A 27835-nucleotide genomic window follows, 5' to 3' on the forward strand; every position below is an offset into this window, starting at 1 on the left:
TTTGTTTAAACTTGCAACATTTGATATTTCCGACCTTTTTAGAAAGTACATTTTTTTCTAAATATTTTAATTTCTTATTTTTCTATTTTCAATTGTTTTTCTTCGTCGAAACAACCCATCAGATATTGAAATTTTAGCTGTCAGTCAGAATCATTCGAATTTTTCTTTTTTCTCTTAGCCGCTTGCGTCATTTTAGGTTTGGACCAATCATCCTAAAAATATATTATTTATTAACTGGCACACAATAAAGGGAGAAACCTGCTTTAAAAGATTAAAAAAATCAATTTTTTTCGTGGATCCTTTTGGGAAGGAAAATCGTATATTTCAGATTTTATTGTTATTCACTTCAAAAGTCTTCTCTTAATTTGTTCAACAAAATATATGTCACATTATGCCTGGTACAAACAATTCGCCGAGGCGCCTCGGGCGGGAAAAAAAAAACAAAAAATAACTATCTTTAAAAGTATAACTTACAGTTAAACAAATATTTTTTTTTAATTTTAATTAAAAAAAAAACTTTTTAAAAATATTTGGAATGTACTTCTGCTTGAACACATTCTTGAATAGTTTAAGTACACATTTATGACAAAAAAAATCGATTTTTTTTAACACCTCTAAAACAGGTTTCCCCCTTAAGACATGTTTCCAACCTCGCTAGAATTTTCATCGGAGGAATATATTGTTTTAACAATTTCGGTATTCTTTTTAGTTGACGAGCTATGATTGTTGGAATCCTTTTTATTGACTATTTGCTTACGGCCACGACCACTTCCACCACGTCGACCAACGACTGTTGTGTCGTCTTCCGCTGCCAGTGAAAACAGATCGCTATATTGTTTCTGCGGATATATCATTAGCTTAATATATTTTTTTTTTTGTGAACTACTTTTTATATACCTTTATGCCTTCGTTACTGTGGGAATATGCTGATTGCAGTGCTCTCTGCATCATATCATGAACGTAAAGCCCAGTACCACTACCATGTCTGCAACTTCTTCTATAATGCTCCAGATGGCTCAATACCTATTAAAAACATAATTAGTATTTATTCGTTTAAAGGAACCCAATAACACACTTGATCAGCAGAAGGAGTACTATTCGAGATGGAATTTCCCTTAGAGGGTCGTTTTCTTTTGTTGGGAGATGAACTTGGATATTTGGATGTAAGCAAAGACGCAATGATTTCAGAAAGCTTTTCTTCATACCGTTGACACCAAAATCTGTTGAATTAGTGAATTCATTTAGTAATTGATTAATCTATATGTGAACAAGGAATAGTGTTAGTATCGGCAAGCCGAAATCTATATACCTCAGCAGTTAAAAAAAAAACTGTCAATATTAAAAATTTACCATTTTTAAATTTTAATGATTTTTTTTTCAAGAATACAAAAAACAGAACTATAATGAAATGTTCCTATAACAACTAAATGAGGTAGTTGTCCGATATTTTTATACCCGTTACTTGTTACTTATAGGAACTATCGGGGAAAATATTTTAAAAAAAATTATATCTTTGGTGCTTTTTAACATATAACCTCCTATGCTTGGAAATATCATTTTTTAATTGGTTTTGAATTTCGCATTAAATTTTATTAAAATCAGAACGATCGGAAAATGTGTGCGAAAATAATATGAAACAAATTATAGCTTTATTGCTTTTTGACGTATCTTATAATATTGGGAATAAGGAATTTCGAATTCAATTTAATAAAAATCGGACTACTCTAACATACGAGTATAGATGTCAAAAAAATGGTCTGAAAAAAAATGAAATATTTTTTTTTAATATAATATACTAAAGTTGATAATTTTCTATAACTGCAAGGGTATACAAACTTCCTTTCTTTATTTTCAATAATTTCTAAAATTGCTATGAGATATAGTTATACAAATTGAGACTGTGAAACTGACTGAGAAATTTCTACTCCATATCTCACATTTTCTTATGTTGTTGTTTAAAACGGTGCCTTTTTTCGAAAAAAAACATAATTTTCTTCATTTTAACATGCTGCCGGAAAAGATTCATTGAAATATCTTTATATTATTATCGATAGCATGGAGAAACAAGAAAAAAAGTTAACTTTGTTAAGCCGAAGTTTGTATACTCTTGCAGTTATAAGAAATTATCAATATTAGTAAATCAAATTTGTAATATTATTTTCCCATTCATTTTCCGATTGTTTCTATGACAGCTATATGAATAGTCATCCGATTTTAATAAAATTTAATAAAGTTTAATTAAAATCAAATCAAAATTTGAGAATTTACCTTAAAGCTGAGGTTACGAATGGATCCCCCCTCGACTTGGTTTCCCTGCTGAGAATTAATCTTATTATTTCATTCGTTGGTTCTTCATTTTTTAACCATAACAGGAAATGGCTTAATGCTTCGGGGTGACTTCCAGGTTCCAACTCTGGCAATAGATCCTAGAGAAAAAACATTAAAATTGGTAAAAACGTAATCAGTAGAAGATTCATACCTGGATACTTTTTAGCGGCACGTCGTGGGCTTGAACAATTTGCCATAGGCAAAATTGTTCGTAAGTTTCAAATTCAAGACTTTCTCTAATACAATCAATGAGACCGTCTTCTTTAAATATTGTGAGTTTTCCTTGAGCTACTGAGTAAATTATGTCACGCACATTTTTTGCATCTACGCAGCGTAGTGTTATTCGCAAAAGATCAGTGTTATTGGTGGCTATCGACTTGAACTCTCTATATATGTCAGGGAGAAGCCACAAGTATATGGTTGTGCTTTCTTTCTCTAGCAGATCGAGATCTCGCACTAGGCAATTACCAACCTTTTCATCTACCGCATCGCAAATTTGTCGATAAATAGTTGTTTTAAACTGATATGATTGCTGAGCATTTTTGCGCGTTTGAAGCTTACAATAAACTTTCATAAAGTACAGAAGCAAGTATCCGATTTCAGGCAAGCTTTGACATAACATTGACAATAAAGTTTGAAATGGCTTTTTGCTTTTTTCATCATTTTCATAAAGAAACCGAAACAAACCATACAATGGATAACTAATACTTTTCGCTAGCAATTTTTCTTCAGTTTTACTCTCCGAAAAGAGATTATGTTGAGGTAAGGTTTCACGTAGAATTAAAATAGTATTTGTTATTACATAATTAAGCTGAAACTCTTCAAAGGCAGAGGCTGGTAACGTCCGAAAATCATTTAAAAATGCTTCCCACGTAAAAGAGTTCCGCCTTGAAACAAATGATTCAAATGATTCAGCTATTGCCTCGGCCAGTTCCACCTTTGGTTTTTCTTTTAGTCTTACCTGAAAAAAAATATATAAATTTACTCTTTAGGAGATTTTATGAATGTTAACCTTTGACAAAGGCAAATCGTCATCGTCATCGGTATTCTCGTCGATTTTATAAATTTTTCCAAAATTTTTAGCTGTTTCGTCGCTAAAAACACTTTCAATTTCCTGATCCGTTGGTATGAGTGCTGTTTTGTTGCCTTCATCTATGAACGATAAGACTGTTCCACTATTATGACTGGGGCTTAGACCAGTGCCTTGATGATCAACGTTTTCTGGTAATAAATATTGAGTTAAATTGTTGTTTAGTTAGGTATTTTATGCACTACTAACCATTTTGTAGAGTTCGGTGATCAATCTCTTTTTTAACTGTGTGAACCAGTATTGAATGCACAGAAGGGTATGACGGGGCTTGAGTATTAGACGGTGATAAAAACTCTTTAAAGTTTTCCCGTATTAAGTTACGCAGTTCTCGATCAAGTTTTGATGACTCAAAAAGAGGCTGTATATTTGGTATCACCTTTGCATAAAAAAACTATAACATCAAAAAATTGTTTTTACGTTTATTAAATTACCTGCTTTTCCAGAATTAATTTCAATGAATTGAAAACTCCCATTCGAATTCTATCTTCATGTTTCACATAAAAGTGTTTTGTAATTCGACATAGGAAATCCAGCAGCGTGCTACTGACAAAAGGATGATTTCTAATCGAGTGGTACATAACTAGAATTCCAGGCTCTATGTTCATAATATTATCTTTAGAGGGATCAAAAAATAACCAATCGTAAAACAATGACAACTTTGCATTGGCCGACGCAATTGGATTTGTGCAGGATGATATGAGCCAGCCTATAATTGCCCATCGCGGTATAATATCTGAACATAACATATCATTAGTCGGATGGATTACGTTAATGATAAATCGAATTAGATCTGATCGTAAGCTGTGAGACTCCGGTGTTGAAAAATATTTGTCCTGAAACCAATCCTGGTATCTCTTTTGATTTCCAAACTTTACTGACGATGCTAGAAAGCTAATTTTTCGTTCCATCTCTGGCAGTAGGCGGCATTGCAGAAACCTTCGACTTGTCCGAATTTGAAGTAGGTGCCAAATACCGTTGAAGGTTGGATGCAAGCTTTTTGGATTGTAAAGTATATCACGCCAAAGTTGTTCAAATTCAGGAATGCGTGCGACGTTCTGTAAAAGGCTGTTTTTGACATAAATAAAGTATTAAAACCATTATTGTTCATATTGTGCATCCATTAGAGCAAATAGAAAGGCAAATAAACGAACCATGCTCAACTAAAGGGCAGGAAAGAAAGATGGAGCACAGACACCAGAAATAAAGCTACCTTAGGCCATACATATTGTGAGCCGTTGGGCGTTGTCCCATGCCTCCCGGAATTCTTGAGAGCTCAAGAATCATGTCTCTTGGATCGACAAGCGGACGTCGCCGCTTACCAAATGTTCTGCGGCAGCTGAATCCATTATCAGGCTACCATTATTGTTGGAACGGTATTGCACCTCGAGGTGACAATATCGTCTCTTGTCTACATCAAAGCATGTATTCTAAAAGGAACTTGGTACCTCTTTTTATACCCTTGCAGAGGGTATAATGACTTTAGTCAGAAGTTTGCAACGCAGTGAAGGAACCGTTTCCGACCCCATAAAGTATGTATATGTATTCTTGATTAGCGACACTGGACGAGTCGATCTAGCCATGACATATTGCAGGTAGTATATAAGTCGGAATCAGCCGGATCGGACAACTATATCTTATAGCTCCCATAGGAACCATCGGGGAAACAATTTTAACATCTATATGTTAGAGTAGTCCGATTTTTATTAAATTGAATTCGAACTTCTTAAAAATATAAAAAATTTTACTTAAAAGCGTAGAAGGTTTTATGTTTAAAAAACACCAAAGATATGATTTTTTTAAGCTTTCCGACTAATTTTCCGATTGTTTTATGGTAGCTATATGATATAGTCGTCCTATTTTGATAAAATTTAATTCGAAATTAAAAACCAATTAAAAAATGTAATTTCGAAGCGTAGGAGGTTGTACGTTAAAAACCCCGAAGATATAATTTGTTCATCTTATTTTACCATTAATTTTTCGATCGTTCCTATGGCAGCTACATATATGACACAATCGTCCGATTTTGATACAATTTAGTTCAAAACTCAGAACTAATTAAAAAATAAAAAACAACAACCACAATAAAAAACAAGTGTACAAGTGTGCAAAACAAACTCAAAATAATAAAAAACAACAACTATTATCAAGCTTCAGAGCAGGTAGAAAATATGTCACATCAGGGCATCTGCCCTACCGCTACAAAAATTCCTTCCGACATAAACAGACTCGTTAAAGCAAGCGAAACAGAACCCAAATTCATCGTCATAAACAGAACGGACAATAAATCATTTGAAAATATAAACCCCTTTCTAATAAAAGTAATTGATTATACTTGCAACGGTGTAGACGAATCTTGTAAAAGAAAACAAGAACCGGCACACTAAAGACCAGAAACGCACTCCAAGCAACGAAACTTTTAAGACTGAAGACCTTTCATGATTTCCCAGTATCAGTTTGTGAGCATAATACTCTTAACTTCTCAAAGGGAGTTATTTACTCTAACGAATTGAGAGGCATCGATAAAGAAACTATATTGAAAGAACTGAAATCTCAAAAAGAAACAGAAATATGCAAAATAAAAAAATGGAACGAAATCAACTTAAAGAAGCAGGACTCATCATTATAAGCTTTGCCTCAGTGACTCTGCCTGAGACAATGATGATCGGTTATGAAAAGGTAAACACACGACCATACGTACCACGCCCATACGTAACAGCTTGTAAGGGACCCGCACTATGCAACAACTGTTCCGCCGAGAAGCACACAACCCTAGAAGAAACATGTAACAACGAAAAATTCTGCATAAACTGCAAATATGAAATACCTAATAACAAACACAGCCCAATAGACCAAAAAAACATAAGAGCTCACAGCAATCAAAACATTGGAAAAAGTCGAACGCAAAACAGCTCTTAAGATGTACTACACTCGTCACATCCACAAAACAACACCATATTCTACAAAACTAGCAGAACAACCTAACAAAACTTCAACAATAACCACAAACCCATCTGGTTCCTTATCAAATCCGCCCCCACCCGATGACAAGCCCAAATCACAACAAAGGAAATTAACTACATACGACGACCTCGATGCCATGGACACCTCACCCCCCTCTCACGCAACAACAAAATCAACATCAGCATCAACATCATCATCAACATCAACACCTACACTCAGTGCATCCCTATCAGAAGATCTAAAACTTAGAATCTATTCTAATAAGCAACACACACTTGCCAAACCCCTCAAAACAAAAGAAAAAACTAACCAAAACCCAAAGAGAACAATAAAAACAAAAACCCTACACTCAACAGTGACAGCGACAGCATTTAATTATATCAAATTCAATCCAAACACACATGCACTTTAATACATAAGTAAGTCTTTCTAACAATACTTAGCTTAAGCAATGGTAAAAATACTAAAATGGAATTTAAACGGATACATAAATAATTATAATGAATTGCAAACGCTTATTAAAATCCACAATCCAGAAACTATATCCCTACAAGAAACCCAACTATACTCTGCACAAAATATCCCCATCCCAATTTCCTACACACTTTACCACAAAAATACAGCTACTAACGGATATGGAGGTATGGCACTCCTAATCCACAACGCCATACAACAACAAAACGTCACGATCAATGCTTCCTACTTCGACACAATAGCAGTAACAGTCCACTCCAAAATCAAATTCACAATAGTCTCCTCGTACATTCCACCCAATAAAACCCTTAAGATCCAAAACCTTAGAAACATATACGATACTATACAACCGCCCCTACTTATAACTGGCATAGGAGCTGGGGCTCACCAGCCAACAATACTAGAGGCAACATATTATTCAAATACATTACCCAGTCCTCACTTATAACTCTCAATAATGGCTCACCAACTCACTTTTCCACACATCATACTCTCACCCACATGGACTTTTCCCTCGCATCTCCCCCCTCTCTAACAATTGAAAATGGCATACAGATACTACCTAGCTGGTAGTGATCACTACCCCATACACATAGACATTTTTGATGAACACAACACCTTCCCTATTGAAAGACCCAGATTCAACCTTAAAAAAGCGAATTTGCCACTATTTCTGGAAATTTCCGAAAAATTATCCATCAAAAGAACTCCCAGCTCAAACGTCAATAAAGAAACAGCCAACATAACTAAAATAATTATACAAGCAGCTAACGAAACCATCCCCCAAACACATACATTTAAGATACCGAAATTTTTACCATAGTGGGACCAAACCCTTCAAAAACTCAAAAATGAAAAAAAAAATTTGTTGGCAGGATCTTAAAAGAAACATTAACATGACAACTTTACTTGCCTACAAAAAAGCGAAAGCCAGATTCAAACGGGAAATTAAGAATAGGAAACGAAAATCTATTCAAAACTTCACTGCCGAGATAAACCCAAAATCATCTATCTCCAAAATATGGCTAACATAAATCGATTTTGCGGCTTGAAAATTCGACACGATATCCATTGCATCACTGACCCTAATAATCCAACACAAAACATTCTCGACAAAATTAAATTTCCAACATTCTTTCTGACCATTGGTCGAATTCAGCACTAGACAGTAATTTTCATACAACAAAAAAACAATCTGAACCCCAACATATCTCATACCCCATCTCAAATAGCACTGAGTATTGAAAAGGACATTACCATGACCGAAATGTTAGCCTTTATCAATCAATTAAAAGGAAAAACCCCTGGCCGATATCGTATTAGCTACCCCATGATAAAAAACCTACCCACAAGCCTAATGCAAAGAATCCTTAAACTTTTCAACATTATTATTCACTCAAAAAAACCTCACCAGTTTAAAGTCAGCACCGTTATAGCCATACCCAAACAAAATATGGACAAGACTTTTACCAGCTCTTACCGCCCTCAACCCGTGCATAGCCAAAGTTTTAGATAAAATCATCTCTAAACGGCTTTGGTGGCTTGCAACAAATAGCAAGCTGATAGACAGCCGTCAATTTAGATTCAAAAAGGGAAAATCAGTATCTGATTCACTAGCTATGCTAGATTACCAGATAGCTTCCTCCCTATCAAATAAAAACCACGTCTCCATTATCTCATTAGACTTCGCCAAAGCCTTTGACAAGGTAAGCATCCACACCATCATCGACGAACACAAATAGGGCCAATGATAGCAAAATACATTTTCAACTTCTTTACCAATAGAAAAATTACAGTTCTTACCAACAATGTTTATTCGAATTCCCGACCATTAGCAACGGAATACCGCAAGGCTCACATTGTCGGTTATCCTTTTTGTCATAGCCTACAATAAACTCATCCAAATAATAAGCAGACAAAATAACTCTCAATTCATGGCCTACGCAGACGATTACACTATTATTTACAAATTAAACAAAAAACTAATAACCTTAATATAAATCCACTTTTTAGAGAAATCCAAAGATGGTGTGAATACTCAGGAGCCTCATTATCAGAAACCAAAAGCAAAGACTTACATGTATGCAGGAAAAGGAACTGCAACTTTTCATTCCAAATACACAATATACCATTGCAAAACGTAGACGTACAAAAACTGGAATAACAATAAATAAGAAATACAAATGGAACAACCACATTTAAGTCTTAACTTCACAACTAACAAAAAACCTTAACATAATCAAGTGTCTATCCAACAACGGGTTCGAGACCAATGTTACCACAATTCTTTACGTGGTAAAAACCATTTTAATGACCAAAATTGACTACGGAATACACCTTTACGGAAAAGCCCCAAAGTCCATCCTAACAAAATAAAAACTTTTTACCACACAGCCATTCGACTTGCATTCTCTGCTCACCGTACAACTCCAATAAATAATCTCTTAATAGAAGCAAATATAACCCCCCTTTACAACACTATTCATCTATGCAATAAACTAAACATTTCTCTCTCCCCAATAACGAGCAAAAAAGAAAAAACCCCCCACTGGCTTAATAAGCAGCCAATCACCAATACCTCCTTAAATTCAGTCAACAAAACAAACACACCCTCAGGAAATCCTAAATTCAATGGAAAACCATACATTTCTGTACACCGATGGCTCCAAGTCACACTATATGATGTGTCACAACTGACACCGAAATAATTCTTTTAAACTGCTCCCCGAGTTTTCTTCCATTTTTACTGCGGAAATTGCGGCAATCCTCGCCGCATGCTTATATGTTAGCCAAAATAAAGGGAAATACGTTATTTGTACCGTTTCCCAATCCTCTCTAAAAGCAATTAACAACACCAACAACCAAAACTAATACACAAACTCAATTCGAAACATAGTAGGAAAATACAAAACGGACAAACTGACACTGCTCTGAATCCCCGGACACAGCGGTATAAAAGGAAATGATATTGCAGACAAAACAGCTAAAAACGCACACAACTTTCCTCTTATCACCGAACGCAACTACAACCCATCACTTATTAATGAATACATCAAACAAAACTCAAAAATACTAAACGCAAGCACATTAAGAAAAACATCACCGTACTACAAATTAATTAGCCACATGAAATGAAATTTCTCCTGAAATAATCAATAACACCACACAGACTTTAAGAAATTTATTAGAATCAGACTCGGACACACCAATTTAACCCACAACCATATCCTCAATAAATCCCTCCCTGCACTCTGTCCTAATTGTAACATAACCCTTACCATAACCCACACCCTAATAGATTGCCCTCTCTACCACGATCAAATAACCAAATGCCTTGAATCAACTATTGAGGAAATTACATCATACAAAAACTTGAAAAAAAAAATAGACTTTCTCAAAGACACAAAGCTTTACCATTTCATTTAATATATATTGTAACATTTATGTAATAATATCAAAAACCAAACCCTTGTACATAAGCAATATCTCTGTATTATTATTAAAAAAAAAAAACAAGCCCCTGTACATAAGCTTCCATCCTAATAACTAAAAACTATACCATGTACCATATAAAGTTACTAAATTTAACCTCGAATAAGCTTAAGGCCTTGGTTGCTATAGCTTAAATCTATAAGTTAAGCGCTAATTTATAATTTCCGTTTAACTGTAAATAATAATAATAATAAAAAAATAATATTTTTTAATTAGGTTTGAATTTTGCATTAAATTTTATTAAAATCGGATGCCTATATTATAAAGCTGCCATAGAAACAATCGGAAAATTAGTCGGAAATTTTCAAAAAAAAATTTATCTTTGGTGTTTTTTAACATATAATCTTCTAAGCCTAGAAAAAACATTTTTTAATTAATTCTGATTTTCAAATTAAATAAAAATTATCTTATAATATGAATATAATTTTTTATATTATTTCCAATTCAATTTTATAAAAATCTAGATACTATAGATGTAAAAAAAGGTCTAAAAACAGAATGAAACATTTTTTTTAATATCACTGAAGTCAGCAACAATCCATAAAAATATCACATGGTGTTACTAAAGTTGATTATTTTTTATAACTGCAAAGGTACACAAAATTCGGCTTGCCGAAGTTAACTTCCTTTCTTGTTTTTTCTAAACAATTCTTTGGCGGTCAACAATTTTCACCTGAAGATGGGAGTGAAGTCGCCCAGCAAGTACGAAAATGTAAATTTACTAAGAGCTCCAGCTTAATCGATTTCGTTTCGTACCACCACAACCAATGTTTGTAATACTACCCTGCAAACAAAATGGCGATAATTCCATTGCCTATCGTCCAGAAGTCTTTTCTGTAAGATAGAAAGACGATAGTACACATTTTACAGAAACAAAACATTTATATAGTGACATATTCACATATTCAGTACCAAAAAATAAGAATGTAAACAATCCACATCCGGAGCAGGCGACGCCGCTCTTCAATAACATAAACAATTCCTGCAATCAATAAGTGTCACACCCTGAATTGCACTCTTACTCTCAAATTATTGTAAACAATCAATATCCCAAACGTGCGACTTCGCTTCCAAACTTATGTACAATCCATATCCCAATCGCTCCCAAACATTAGTTCGATTCATTAAATTAATAAACAATTTTACTGGCGCAGTCGGTAGGATACAAAAAGTATCCGAAAAAAAAGAACCTCGAATGAAAAATAAATTCAACTTGGATGATAATTCCAACTCGGTTGTCCAACAAAAAGTGGATGTATAAAAAAAACTCAATAAGTCCAAAGGCAACTAGCAGTTAAAAAGAGAAATAAGTATAACATATAAAGATTTAAAAAAATTAAGTCTAACAAAACTAAAACTTAAATTAAATAACGACAACAATCTTGCTGAAGCTCGTCGGCAACTTAAAGACATAAAGACATAATGTTATTTAAGGGTGATCCAGAAACCCTCTACACTTTCATCAGCAGAGTGACTATGTAATTTCACTCTACCAAACTAATGATGTGCGACAACAGAGGATTCTACTTTGAGCTATCGAATGAAACTTAGACGAACACGTAACACGATCATTGGGCCTTCCGAGCATCGAAGATTGGCCCACTCTTAGATCAAGACTTGTTGCAGAATTTAAGCCGCAGACACCGAACTAAAATCTACTGGAGAACTTCAGGGAGACACCTTATAAGGGAAATCTGAGAGTATTCTGCGAAGAAGCAGAACTACTAATTTCAAAATTGCATCTGGAAGGTAACCAATCAGATTTTTTAATTTATGTGCAGGCGATTAAAGATTCCATTAAAATACTGATTAGAAAATGATCAATACAATTATTTACTATTTCGGTTCATCATGATATTGCAGACTTAAGACCATTAATTACTATTGCTCAAAATGAGGGAATATATGAAGAACATATTATTTTTGAATTGAATAAAAATACAGAAAACCGTAATAAATATGCAAACCATTCTCAGAATTCGAAATCACACAAGCTAGACTAAGACCATCGGACAGTAAGCAAACTAAAATGTCTATAGACGAATTGAGATTTCAAGACGTGCTCGAATACTAAGAATTACAACCCAATTATTATGAGCAACAGTATTACAATCAATACCATGGGTTGATTAATGAAGGGTAACAACAGGTATAATCCATCCAAAAAAAAAATGATCAAAATCAAAATAGCTCAGAGCCAAACGAAATATTTTTCGGAACAACACCAGTACATAAAAATAGCATACCAAGGTTGCACATACAAATGCCTTATAGACACAGGATCCACAATAAATATGATCAATAAAAATATATTTCATCTTCCTATACAAAATAATAGATGTGAAGTTTTGACATCAAATGGTCCTATTACCTTAAACAACTTGATTATGTTACCCAGCAATAGAATTTTTAAAACAAATGAACCATTTTATATGTACAGTTTTTCTAATAAATGCACAATCAATTATAAATTATAAAAATAGCACTGTAACCCTTTTTGATAAAACATACAAATTAATAACTTCAAAATCAGATAAAAACCAAAATTTTTATATTCAAAAGGCACCAGAAAAAAATAAAAATTCAGCTCAGGAATGATTAAAAAAAAATAAATTTTTAATTATTTCGATTAGATCGCCTAAATCAGGAGGAAACTACAGGGTTGCCCATATTCGACGGACCCATCTGACGACGCCATAACTTTTGACAGAGATGCCAAATCGCTTAATGACATACCGCGTTTCAGCGCTCTGAAATAGTTGAAATTTACATTCAACAGAACAAGTCAATTGTGAAAACTCAACGTGTTTTTAAAAAATTAAAAAATGTGAAAAGTGCGCCTTCTAAGAACACCATTAAGCGTTTATACGAAAAATTTACGACTGGTGAGGCTCTTTCTAATCCGAAGAGGCCATTTTTGGGCCGTTTTTCTTCCAAAATGAAAATGGCCATGCTGTTACCATCAACCAGGAGCGTTATCGCGACATGACCAATTTTGTGATGCCAATTATTCGTCGAAAGCGTATGAGGCAGTTCTGGTTTCAACAAGACAGCGCTCCACCGCACACAAGTCGCATAACAATCGATTTTCTGAAGAAACTGTTTCCGGGCCGTTTGATGTCGAAAATGGTGATTTGGACTGGCCACCGCGTTCGCCCGATTTGACGCCGCCTGACTTCTTCTTGTGGGGATATTTGAAGTCAAAGGTTTACGTTAACAAGCCAAGGACCCTAGAAGAGCTCAAGGACAACATTCGTGAAGAAATAGCCGCTATTCCGGCCGAAATGTTTGCGAAAACGATGGAAAATGCTGCAAAAAGGGCACAATACGCCATCAACGCCAGAGGCGGCCATTTGAAAGATATCAAATTCAAAAATTGATGTAAACAAATCTACTTGGAACAAATTAAATGATTAAGATTGCCAACCGCCAAATTTTTATTTTTTTCTTTGATTTAAAAAAAAAAAAAAACAAGGGTCCGTCGAATATGGGCAACACTGTACAAGGTTGAAAGGCTTAATAAATAAATTCAAAAATCTTCAACATGAAGAAGGAGACAATCTAACATTTACAAACACCATTAAACACGTACTAAATACAACACATAATTCCCAAATTTATTCAAAACAGTACCCACTTGCTCAAGCACACAAAATTGAACCAAGTGCAAGAAATGCTTAATCAGGGATTAATTAAAGAAAGTAATTCTCTATACAATAGTCCTACCTGGATAGTACAAAAAAAACTGATGCTTCTGGTAAAATTAAATATAGAGTAGTAATTGATTATAGGAAACTCAAGGAAATAACCATCCCCGACAGATATCCAATACCGAATACGGACGAAAACCTCGGTAAACTAGGAAAATGCCAATATTTTACTACTATTTATTTAGCAAAGGGATTTAATCAAATCGAAATGGACCCAGAATCAATATCTAAAACTGCATTTTCCACCAAAAGCGATCATTATGAATACCTCCAAATTCCATTTGGTCTTAGAAATGTACCCGCTACTTTTCAAAGGTGCATGAATTATATCCTTCGACCGTTGCTTAACAAACACTATTTAGTGTATTTAGATGATATTATAATTTTTTTCGTCGTCCCTTACCGAACATTTAAATTCATTACAACTTGTTTTTTTCAAACTTGCAGAAGCTAATTTAAAATTGCAGTTAGACAAATGTGAATTCTTAAAAAAAGAAGCTAGCTTTCTTGGTTATATCGTAACCCCTAATGGCATAAAGCCAAACCCCCTTAAATTTAAAGCCATAGGTTCATATCCAATTCTTACAAAAGTAAAAGAGGTCCGAGCACTCCTGGATTAACCGGCTATTATCGTAAATTTATCCCAAACTACGCAGACATAGTTAAACCCATGACCGGATGTTTAAACAAAGTAGCAAAGATAAATACACAAAATCTCAACTACATAGAAGCATTCAAAAAACGAAAAGTTTTATTTAGAGAACCAATTCTTCAATTACCCGATTTCGAAGAAAAATGCACTTTAACCACAGATGCCAGTAATTTAGCCCTTGGAGCCGTGCTTTCTCAAAATGGTCATCCTATATCCTTTATTAGCAGAACACTCAAAGAACACGAATTAAAATACAGTGCTATCGAAAAGGATTTACTCGCCATAGTTTGCGCCACTAAAACTTTTCGACATTATTTACTAGGACGACCTTTTCTCATTGCTAGTAACCATCAACTTCTTAGATGGCTGCATGCATTAAAAGAACCAAATGCCAAGTTACAGAGATGGAGAGCTAAATTAAACGATTACCAATTTTAAAATCGACTATATTAAAGGTAAGGAAAATTCAGTTGCTGATGCATTATCAAGAATTAAAATTGAAAAAAATCATCATGGTGAAGTTACTCAACATAGTGCAAACGAAGACAATAGTAAACTTATTCATTGAACAAAAAACTAAAAAAATTATTTCAAGAAACAATAATTTTCATTAAATCTGATAAAAATAAAATAGAGAATTCAACAATATTCGGTAACTCCAATACCACATTCAATATAATGAAATGACATTCGAAAAGGCCAAACAGATTTTACTTGATTATTTTATTCATAAAAACATTTCCATTTATATTGAGAGCGATGTTGATTTTGATCTTATTCAAAGAGCACACAGAGAAATTATTAATACCACCTACACGAAAGTAATTCGCAGCCTCTACCTTTTAAAGAGTGTATGTTCATATGCCGAATTTAAAATAATTATACTTCAATCACATGAAAAACTTACATCCTGTTATACAGAAAATGACAAAAGTATTTAAAGAAAATCACTTCTTTTCCAATAGCCAATTATTAATTCAGAACATAATAAATGAATGCAACATAAGCAATCTGGCTAAAACAGAACACAGAAACACAAAAATGCCTTTTAAAATCACAACCAACGCTGAACATTGTAGAGACAAATTTGTAGTAGATATTTATTCATCTGAGGGAAAACATTACATTAGTGTATTGACATTGACTTTTATTCTAAATTCGCTACACTTGAACAAATTAAAACAATGAACTGGATAGAATGCAGGAACGCGCTAATGCGTATTTTAAATCAGTTAGATAAACCCAAATTACTAAAAGCAGACAGAGACGGAGCTTTCTACAGCTTGACTCTTAAGCGGTGGCTTGAAGCAGAAGGAATTGAATTACAACTTAATACGGAAAAAAAACGGCGTAGCAGACGTCGAAAGACTTCATAAAACAATAAATAAAAAAATTCGAATAATCAATTCATCCGATGATGAAGAAGTAAAATTAAGCAAGATAGAAACAATCCTTTACACATACAACCATAAAATTAAAGATGACACTACTGGAACTGGACAAACACCTGCTCAAATATTCTTATACGCTGGGCATCCAATATTAGACACTCAAAGCATTAAAGAAAGGAAAATAGATAAACTAAATGAAGATCGACAGGAATTTAACATTGACACTAGATACAGAAAAGGACCAATTCAAAAAGGTAAACTAGAAAATCCATTTAAAGCAAATAAAGATGTAGAAAAAATAGTCAAAAACCATTACAAAATTACTATTTGAAATAGAGAAACAAAATACTACACAACACAATTTAAGAAACAAAAGATAACTAATGCCGTTAAACTCCCACAGGAACCTTCTGTACAATGATGTTGTTTCTATTATTCACCACGGGCCACACTCAACAAATGCAAATAACCAACCCAGATTCCGACCTTGGCTAATTACTCTTCTCAAGCATTCCAATTCGAATACCGGTAGTGTATGAACATCACTGTTTAAGAATTAATTTAACAGAAATCAATATCATCACAAATTCTTTTGGTAACAAAATCACAGACTCGCCCAGAATAAAATACGTGTACAATAAACTACCAAAAGAATTAAATGGTATAACTATTCATCAGCAAAATAGGCAGAAACGTGCTCTATTTGACATAATAGGTTCATCCTATAAATTTCTTTTTGGCACACTTTATGAAAATGATAGATTAAAAATTAACAAAAAATAGATATAATTGCAGAAAATTCAAATCAACTTCATAAATTAAATGATGTTATAAGGTTTGTGAATGAAGGATTACAGAAACTTACTAACTACGAAAATAAACGCAATAGTATTGACACGCTTGATTATGAACTCATGCAATTTATTGAGTACATTGAAGACATAGAAATGAACATGTAACTTTCCCGTCTTGGACTTTTTAACCCAAAGTTGCTTAATTACGAAAAACTAGAAAGCATTGACAGTCAAAATATACTTTTAATTAAAACATCAACTTGGATTGATCATAAAAATAACGAATTTCTACTTATTTCACATATCCTTATTAATCACAAAACCATTAACACCATTAAAATAATTCCTTATCCCGACCGTAATGGGTATCAGTTTGACTATATAGAACAACGATGATATTTTGAAGATGAGAATAAAATGCATAATCAAGACAAAGAAGTTAATAATAAATGTTTTAAAAATATAATTAAGCGCAAGAACCCAACCTGTAATTTTATACCAACTGTCTGAAAAGAAATATTTCAATACGTTGAGCCAAATATTATAATTACATACATGGAATCTAACTGAAACTACAATCGCACAAAATTGTCAAGAATTAAATGGCGATATAAAAATAAATGGAAATTAATTTATTAGAATAAAGAAATGTAAAGTCAAAATTCGAAATGTTATTTTAGGCGAAAATTCGTTAGGTCCAGAATTTGATTTAACACCATTGTATTCACTGATTAATGTAACTAAGATAAAAATGGTAGAACACAATAACGTTTTAAAACTAGTTTCAGAAAATAACACTACACATTTTGCGTAATTATAATAATCGTAGTTATTGTTCTGCCTTATCAAAATTTTTTACACTAAATCCACTCACCATTTTATATACAAAATTTAGAAAACAAAAAAAAAAATAATTAAGAACGACAACAAGAAATAGAACCGGCACGAGACCAGTTGCTTGCATTGTACCCTGAAGTGCCAGCCCAAGCATAGGCAACCCTTTTTAAGGGGAGGGAAGTGACATATTCACATATTCAGTTATGCACCAAAAAATAAGAATATGCAGCGTAGGCGATCCCACGCTGAATCAATGTAAACAATCCACATCCGGAGCAGGCGACTCCGCTCTTCAATAACATAAACAATTCTTGCAACCAATAAGTGTCGCACCCTGAGTGGCACTCTTACTCTCAAAACTCTCTCTCTCGCTCCCAAACTTTTGTAAACAAAGGGCAGCACAAGAAAGATTTTTGTCACAAGAAAATAGTTTTAAGCTGAGTTCATTTGAATAAATACGTGAAACTAAATATTCGTTAATTTATTCTTCTTAGCGTTGTCCTTAGTCAACTGACGGGACATTAGTTCGACACATTAAATTAATAAACATTTTAATGGCGCAGTCGGTAGGATACAAAAAGTATCCCAAAAAAAAGAACATCGAGTGAAAAATAAATTCAATTTTATAATTCAGTTCTCGATTAACAATTACGCGACCCTTCAACCCGTTAACTTAAATTATAATTCCAATTCGGTTGTTCGGTTGTTCGGTGCAAGCCATTTAAGGGTGATCCACTTTTATAAGCAGAGTGGACTATGTAACACTCTACCAAACTAATGATGTGCGACAACAGAGGATTCTACTTGGAGCTTTCGAAAGAAACTTAGACGGACACGTAACACGATCATTGGGCCTTCCGAATATCGAAGATTTGCCTACCCTTAGATCGAGACTAATTGCATAATTTAAGCCGCAGATACCGAACTTCAAACTACTGGAGAACTTCAGGGAGACACCTTAATAGGGAAATCTGGGAGCATTCTGCGAAGAAACGGAAAGACGACGTCAACTACTAATTTCAAAATTGCATTCGGAAGGTAACCAATTAGATTTTCTTATTTATGTGCAGGAGATTAAAGATTCCATTAAAATACTGATTAGAAAATTGCCAATACAATTATTTACTATTTTGGCTCATCATAATATTGCAGACTTAAGATCATTAATTACTATTGCACAAAATGAGGGAATATATGAAGAACATATTAGTTTTAAATTGAATAAAAATACAGAAAACCGTAATAAAAATGCAAACCCTACTCAGAGTTCGAAATCACACAAATTTAATACAAATACCCAAATCCTATATCAACCAAGTTACCCACAATATTCCCAACCATTCCAACATAGTTATAATCAATCCATGCAATCATTTAGACCCACCTATACACAACAGATTCCTTACAACCAACCTATGTGGCACGTACCAAATCATTTCAGTCCCAACCAATAAATGAACACACAACCAATAATTCATAAAAATCCTTTCCCACGTCATTCAAATTCAAACTCCTCGCAAAGAAATCACTTCCAGAAGATAAAAAGACGATAGTACACATTTCACAAAAACAACAAGAAAGGAAGTTTGTATACCCTTGCAGTTGTAAAAAATAATCAACGTTAGTCACTTTATGTGAATTTTTTAAAGATTGTCGCTAGTTTCAGTGATGTTAAAAAATATTATTTTATTATTTCTGTGACCATTTTTTTAACATTTGTTAAAGTCGTCTGATATTTATTATATTGAAATCAAAATTCTTAAAAGTATAAAAAATTATATTTCCAATATTATTGGATAATATGCCAAAAAACAACACCAAGCTATAATGAAGTTTGAAATTCAAAACTAATTAAAAAATGTTATTTCCAAGCTAACAAGGTTATATGTTAAAAAACACCGAAGATATATTTATACCCTTGCAAGGGTATAATGATTTCAGTCAGAAGTTTGCAACGCAAGACGAGTCGATCTAGCTATGTCCGTCTGTTCGTCCGTTTCTACGCAAACTAGTCTCTCAGTTCTAAAGCATTCGGTCTGAAACTTTCCCAAAATTCTTCTTTCTATTGCAGGTAGTATATAAGTCGAAACCAGCCGGATCGGAAAACTATATCTTATAGCTCCCATAGGAACTATTGTGGAAAAAATTAAAAAAAAAATGTATCTTTGTTGCTTTTTTAACATATAACCTTCTACGCTTGGAAATAGCATTTTTTAATTGGTTTTGAATTTGACATTAAATTTTATTAAAATCGGAATACTATTTCATATATCTGCCGTAGGAACGATCGGAAAATGGGTGCGAAAACATGAAAGAAAAATTATATCTTCGGTGTTTCTTAACTTATAACCTTAAAAATAACATTTTTTAATTAGTTCTGAATTTCGAATTAAATTTTATTAAAATCGGACAACTATATCATATAGCTGTCATAGGAACGATCGGATAATTGGTGGGAAATAATGTGAAACAAATTATAGCTTTGGGGCTTTTTGACATATTATTATATATATATATATATATATATATATATATATAATATATATATATATAATATATATAATATAATATATATATATAATATATATATATAATATATATATATATATATATATATATATATATATATAATATATATATATATATATATATATATATATATATATATAATATATATATATATATTCAATTTAATAAAATTATTGATTATTTTTTAAAACTGCAAGGGTATACAAACTTCGGCTTGCCGAAGTTAACTTCCTTTCTTGTTTTGCATTTTATTTTACCACCGATTTTACCTACCGATTGTTCCTATGGCAGCTATTTGATAAAGCCGTCCGAGTTTGATAAAATGTAATTCGAAATTCAGAACTATTTAAAAAATGCACTTTCCAAGCGTAGGAGGTTATATGTTAGAAAAAACACCAAAGATATAATTTTTTTACCGGATTCCGATTCAGCTGATCAAGAATATATATGCTTTATGGGGTCGGAAACTTCTCCTTCACTGCGTTGCAAACTGAAGACTGAAATCATTCTACCCTCTGCAAGGGTCTAACAATTTTGTTTCAGCTTCTTTTAGAAATGGCTATTATTAAACTCCTGATGTCATCGGAGCTTTATTATTAAGCAGCATTTCCGACATGCCAAGGACCTTTATAAAGAAATAAATGCAAAATATCGCAGAACATGTAAAAACAAAGTATTTTATTCAATATGTCCAATTGGGAAAGGTTCCTCTGGTATTTTCTTCAAGCGTCTGACGTTGGTTAATACTAAAATTCAAAGTTTAGGTACAATTCTGTAAAGGGCTAACAATGCAAAGCTATGACTATTAGTCTAAAGAAGTGGTTATGCCACGATAGAGCTAAAAGCCGATTGATACCACTCCAACGCCTGGTAGTGAATAAAATTTCATATAGGAATATATTATCCTAGGCATACTTCCATTGTTAACGGTTAAGACTGTCCTTGTCTTCACTCCGTTTTGCGACGTGAAAGTTCTTGGTTTTTGCTTAAGCTTGTAAAGCCATTGTACCTTATGTGTTTAGGCTTAATCACGTATCTCATGTGACTAGTAAAATCCTGGGCCTAAACTTGAGTAGTAAATGGATCGACTTCCAAAATCGTATTTTTATCTAAAAAAAAAAAAAATAGAGCCGTAATATCTATACAATAAATTTTTACGATCATTGTATTAACGGACTCGATTTACTTCTTCCAAGATATAAAAGGCTGTGCTCAAATAGACAATTTGTTATTAATACCATCAGGCTTATAAAGACAATAAATAGAGAAATTTAGTATTTTACGAAAATCCAATTTTTTATACCCTTGCAGAGGGTATAATAACTTCAGTAGAAGTTTGCAACGCAGTCAAACGTTTCCGATCCCATAAAGTATATATTCTTGATCAGCGTCACTAGACGAGTCGATCTAGCCATGTCCGTCTGTCCGTCCGTTTGGCCGTCTGTCTACGCAAACTAGACTTTCAGTCTTGAAGCTATTAAGCCAAAAGTCTTCTTTTTATTGCAGGTTGTATTTAAGTCGGAACCGTAGCCGAATCGGACAACTATATCTTAAAGCTCCCATATATACCCTCTGCAAGGGTATAAAAATCGCTATAGCATATGTAAATAAGTTCATAGTTATAATAAATACGCCAGTCGAAATAAGTATTTCGACGAAACAAAAGTAAAATATACTCATAGGATTCACTTGCTTCGTTTAACTTATGGCATCAATAGAAAGGTAATTAAAATGCCGATGAAACAGTATTGCTGTTCCTAACTCATTCAATATTTATTGAAAAAGACGAATTTTTGTGAAAATCTACTTTTTGAATTTTTGTCCTTGTCTTGAAAACTTAACTTTCTTGATTCAAAAAGTTTATAATAATTTTAAATATGATTTTTCTTATATTTTTTATGATTTCAACTCAGCTTAAGAGAGCACATGGAAAATTAAGATTTACATATAAGCAGTAAAGCTATGTTTTATAGCGCCACTTATCCGTTTACTTTATGGTAATGTGCCTAACAGAAAGATTTAAGAGTTTTGTTTATTTGTAGAGTTAGAGTGGGCGTGGCAGAGTTTTTTTTCCTTAAATGATAGGTATCGACGAGAGCATTACATTTCAGTTTAAATGTAGAATGGACGAGATAGTATGGACGAGACCAGTACAGTTCAGTTACAATTTTGTTACTAACAGGCGCGAGTCTTGCGTGGCACCCTGCTAAAAAAAATTATTTCAGCGCTGGTAGTCCAGGAATTTGCATGACAAGTCCGACTCCTCTAGCTCTCTAGCCCTCTAGCAATTCATCTAGTTGTATTCTCACTCAAAATACGCGCCAAATGACACCTCATCTATCAAAATCGGATGTTTCAAACGCTTTAATTCAATAAGTTTTTACGAAAATGTATTAAACGATCTATCTGTTTGATCTTAATAAAGGGTGCTAATTGTTAGTTGATATTAGAACTTTTGTTTTTTGTAGGTGCGATCATCACTATATTTTTACCTCGTTAAGTGGTTTGATTTGTTATATAAGCTAACATCTAGAGCAAGAATTGATTGCACAACCAACGCCTTCAAAAAAGTTCACACGAACTTAGCCACGTGCGATGAGCTTGCACCTTTTAGTCAACGATCGTGGGAATGCAGAATAGCCAATTTCCAAATTTGATCGAACTCAGCCAAGTGCATACAACACTAACAATAACTTAAATGCACTGGCCAATGACAATTAAATTTGGTCAACATCGACGAAGAACAGCAGCCAATGATATAAAGAATGTTAGCAGAAACAGCAGCATCGGCAGAGACGGAGGCATCGATGGATCATTAAAATCAGTTCCTACTCAATAAAGTGAAGTTTGATTTTTTTTATCTATATTATAATGGGGTAGGAAACGCTTCCTTCTTGCTGTAATATAAAAAATAAAATTCACCTATATAAATAAATATTATTCGATTGCTTTATAGTAGCAGGAGGCATCAAAACCCAATTAAAAATTATTTGCGATCTTAAATATTAACATAAAAACCACTTATGAAATCAATAGATAAGTCTCTTTTAAAAGCGTATAGGTGCATTCCTTAAGTTTTAGTCACATACTAAATAAATGCATTTAGGTGCACTACAGCTTACAGGCGCATTCCGAATTATTACGTAGCAGAATGTGTTAGTATTTTGCCAATATATGCATCCAGATCTATCTATCATCAAGAATTGAAAGGTTCATAACTTTCGGCATACGTTTTTAGTAACCATTTCATAATGAAAAAATGGGTTTCCTAAGGCAGTCATTTCCCAATGGGTAACTATGGCGCCTACAGTTTAAATGCAAATAATAATTTACAGATTGGAAAATTAAAAGATTTCTTTAAAAACTGATACTAATTCTAACTTAATCTTGAAATTTCAGTATCAGCACTAGTAATTTGTTGAACTTTTTATTTTAATGACCAAGTCAACAGAATCGTTAACACCTCTAATAAAATTATGCATTAGAATATAACCAAGATTTATTCTACCAATTAGTAGAATAGTCAAATTAAATGTGAATCAATTTGGATTAATAGGTAACCTATTTTATATTTAAGGGCGCCACCTATCGGCTATTTTAAAATATGTTAAGTGGGCGGCAGGCATTTAAGCGTTTAATCCGTTTGTGGGCGTTAGATAGGGCGTAGCACATTTTTGAGACAAACACTTTCAGTTACAATTTAGTTTCAGTAATGAAAACTGTAGGCGCTACACGCTGAAACAAACTTGCGCTGCGCAGGAATCCCAGGACTTACTCTTCTAGCTCTTATAGTTTCTGATATTTCAGCGTTCATACGGACATGGCTAGATCGACTCAGCTAATGATCCTGATCGAGAATATATATACTTTATGGGGCGGAAACGTTTACTTCAACCTGATACATACTTTCCGACGAATCTAATATACCCTTTTACTCTACGAGTTACGGGTATAAAAATGAATTGGGGTGGGAGAAAAAGTGATGAAAGTGTACAAGTTAAAATTGGGAAATTTTGATCTATTGGGGCCGGTAGGGATAATTACCCCCTCTATCAGGTGTCAAATGAAGCCGTTTCACGTCAAACTAACTAGTTTTTCCCAAAGTGGTAGAACTAATGTTTCTTATTTTGAGATGTTTAACATCGTCTAGAATTTTCAGGACTCTAAATTAACGTTTTGCGACAAAGTGACAAACAAAATTCAATTTTTCTTTTGAGAGGACTTCAAAAATCTTGTTTTGCGCACTGCTTTTAAACGAAGCATCTAATTTTGACACAGGTGTCATTTGAAGCCTTTTTTCTGATTTCTGATAAAATTTAACCAATTCAGAGCATCTTACACTGCCTGATCTTTGAAGGTCATGGGTCCTGAAAATGTAAGATGATGTTAACCAGCTTAATATAACAAACATTAGTTAGACTAGTAGAACTTTTGGAAAAACTAGATAGTTTGGCGAGAAAACAGCTATAAATAGCTACATTTTGTACACCCGTAACTTGTGAACTTCCAAAGCTACAGGCTTGTGTTATATGTCGTTAGAATAAAATACTTTTTTCGATTTCCTAAAATGATTGGTAGAAATACAATCGTATAGTGATAATGACCAATAGTTTTTTGTTCCCATATTTTTTAAACTTTTCCCTATTGTATACCCATTGACATTTCCTCACCTTTTACATGGAAGACATTGTTGTAAAAATCACGTTTTAAAATGGTTGTTAAACAGAAGTGTCTACATGTACTAGATTAGAACCTCTAAAACTACCTGAGCGTTAAACTTTTTTTGCGTATCCATACGGTTTAGAGTATACGTTCCTCATAAGAAACTTGAAATATAAATATAAAATGATTTTTAACACAAAAACATCTGATAACAAACAAAAACACCTCTGGACGAGGTAAAAATGTAGTGACGATCGCACCTACAGCAAACAAAAGTTCTGATATCAACATTTGTGACGAAAGTCTTTTATAACTAAATAAATACATTTTCGTAATTTTGTTTCATTATGCTTATAAAAATTGTACAGCTAAACACAAGCATATTGAATAGCAGCGTGCCGAATGTAAAAATTTTAAGAATTTCAAATAAGTTTAATAAAAAACGGACGACTCAAACATGTATCTAACATATTAATGAAGCTAGCAACAATCCTTAAAAATTTTACATTGTATTACATTGATTATTAATTGTAATTGCAAGGGTATACAAACTTCGTCTTGCCGAAGTTAACTTCCTTTTTTATTTTTATTTAGACTAAACAAAACCCCATTTATTTTGCTTCTTTTATAAATGGCTATTAGTAAATGTTAACGGGCGAGATATATAAATAAAATGGTTTAGTAGCATTTTTACATGACGCGGACCTTCTATACACAAAGAAAAAATTCTTATAAGAAAAAAAATGTGGCAAAAAAAAAGTAGAAAAATAATTTATTCACGATTTTGCGAGTAACTTCCAGAAGTGACTTCGGCGAGAAATGACATCGGCAATAATGCATTCGTATAGCGGAAATGAGGTAAAAAGGTAAAAACATTTCTTTAGCTATAAACAAAATAGTTTTGGGATGTTCATTTTTAGCCTGTATACATTTCAGTGAAGGCAACGAAATGCGCATTATAGGGATTTTAATTTCGAATGCTTTTTAATTTAACTGAGTACTTTGTTTAAATTTAAATTTAAGTAAAAGATAATAATGAATTGTCCAATAATTATCATTAAATTATGCATTTACCGTACAAAATCCCTTCCTAGAGGTATTATATCGTGGAACCTTTCTCGTATTAAAGATATCGTAAACTTCACCTCCTTTTGACGGAGCGGCAGCAAAGCTGGATTGGCGTGGTCTTCTATAAGGCGCACGTAGCTGTAAACTGCAGACTGAATGAGGAACGGATTGTTTTCCAGCCACGTTCTGAACTCCGTAAATATATCTAAAAGGCTCTCGATTAGGAACAGATTTCTGTGGGACGCATCCCCTCCGCCAGCTTGACGAAGACAGTTCCAAATAACGTTTTCGACACTGAGAACCTGGTGCTTTACGAATTCCCGTAACACCCAAATTAATTGTCTTCTTGCTATTTCAGTGAGCTTGTTATATTTCTCAGCTACTAGTAGAGTGAGGTTCGCTACAATCACATTCATTCCGTCCCTAGATACAAGCGTTACGTCGCGATACGTTTTGGGAGCCATAGCAGGATCGGTGAGCATTACGTATAGAAAGCCGATTGAAATCTCTTCGTGCTGTTTGTCTTTGCAGACAATTTGCGACAATATATCGTGCATTTCCTTATCACTAAGTCCAACGATTTGCAACTGCAAATTGACAAATGAACGCTCAAATTTCTAAAAAAAAAAAAAATAGGAAATAAGAATACTTTATGTGGTTATAAAAAATAGTTTTATTAATCACACCTCTTCAATCTCATCTTTAATGTCGACTGCCGAACCCACAAACAGCTTCGAGACGTGAGCAGCACTTTTCTGTTGCTGCTGATCCATTTGCTGAGAATGTCTAAATTTGTACTTTAACTATTGTACGCAAATTTGTATTACAACAAAAAGAACATATACTATAATTGTTTTTGATTCTTGTTCTGCTTAAAAGAGATAGAAAAGTGCTCCAAAGGGATGTAGGATAGTTATGCAGTTTCATTGGCCACATTCTAGCAGAGTGGTTGCGTTTTTGAAAGATAATATTTTATTCCCGCAGTATTCATTTAAACCATAAAATCATCTTTCGACAGAGTTACGTTTAACAGACGGTGCATAATAGCCAATTTCCACGGAAATCCTCCTTGTAATAGTATAAAACGGAGTTCCTGTGTCCCAAAAATATAAATTCCCAAATGTCAAAAAATTCGCCACTGTAATTTTATATCAAAGTTCCGTATTTTGCTATAAAAATTATTCCGATTTTGAGTATTTTGTTTTAAAAACCAACCATAAGATTTTTTTATTACCTGCTTTATAACATCATGTCGTCCTAAATTCCTAGGAAATTGCGTTATGTCTAATTTTGAATGTAATTTTATCGGAATTTTTAGGCATAGGCCCCTGTTCTAGACTATTACAAAACTCAGATTACCAGAAACCCATCCATCGCCCGCAATCCAATAATAGCTGACGTAAACCGCAGTTCAAAAGTGTATTTAATATGGTAGTTTTGTAAAAAATTGGTGACAAAAATAACATTAAGACGTTTATAACAATGCATTATTTTTTTTAAAACAAGCAACTATGCTATTCTCGGATCCCTCAACTAGAAGATACATGTTACTCAGCTTATGGTAGCAAACTGTTGATGGCAACAAAGTGAGATTGAAAAACGCCATACACCCAATATTTATATTGGTTTATCCTCTATAAATGATCAATTTACGATGAAAGAGATGACCGACCAGCGGAAAGAGGTGTGCCCGATTATTAAACCAATTAGCTTCCATTCGCATGTTATAAGCGAAATAACATTTTTTTTGAGTAGTTCTTTCTAGTTAAGCGGATGCTTCGCCATCTTCTCCGTGCCATCTAAAGTGCAGTTCCGCTTCCCAAAATGTCAGCATGGGCCTTGGGGGG

General features: G+C 33.4%; 1 protein-coding gene across 5 annotated transcripts; it reads right to left on the reverse strand.

Moving 5' to 3' along the window:
• On the reverse strand, positions 1 to 27133 carry LOC108035842 (integrator complex subunit 3 homolog). Of its 5 annotated transcripts, none has more exons than XM_017111587.3 (11): positions 26675 to 26938; positions 25995 to 26605; positions 3850 to 4483; positions 3608 to 3776; positions 3341 to 3549; positions 2480 to 3289; positions 2269 to 2426; positions 1076 to 1220; positions 898 to 1023; positions 651 to 839; positions 1 to 212 (listed from the first exon to the last, which is right to left on the reverse strand). In XM_017111587.3, exons 1-11 carry the CDS (start codon positions 26759 to 26761, stop codon positions 141 to 143), a joined length of 3210 nt encoding a protein of 1069 aa, XP_016967076.3. In that variant the 5' UTR covers positions 26762 to 26938; the 3' UTR covers positions 1 to 140. The 5 variants fall into 5 exon arrangements, with proteins under 5 accessions (XP_016967076.3, XP_016967075.1, XP_016967077.1 ...); XM_017111586.3 differs by having other exon boundaries at positions 3608 to 3794; positions 26675 to 26936; XM_017111588.3 differs by lacking the exons at positions 25995 to 26605; positions 26675 to 26938 and adding an exon at positions 8657 to 8700 and having other exon boundaries at positions 3608 to 3794.
• Between the last annotated feature and the right edge of the window lie 702 nt (positions 27134 to 27835).

The sequence above is a fragment of the Drosophila biarmipes genome, unplaced genomic scaffold (genome assembly GCF_025231255.1).
Source record: "Drosophila biarmipes strain raj3 unplaced genomic scaffold, RU_DBia_V1.1 ptg000005l, whole genome shotgun sequence".
Lineage (NCBI taxonomy): Eukaryota > Metazoa > Arthropoda > Insecta > Diptera > Drosophilidae > Drosophila > Drosophila biarmipes.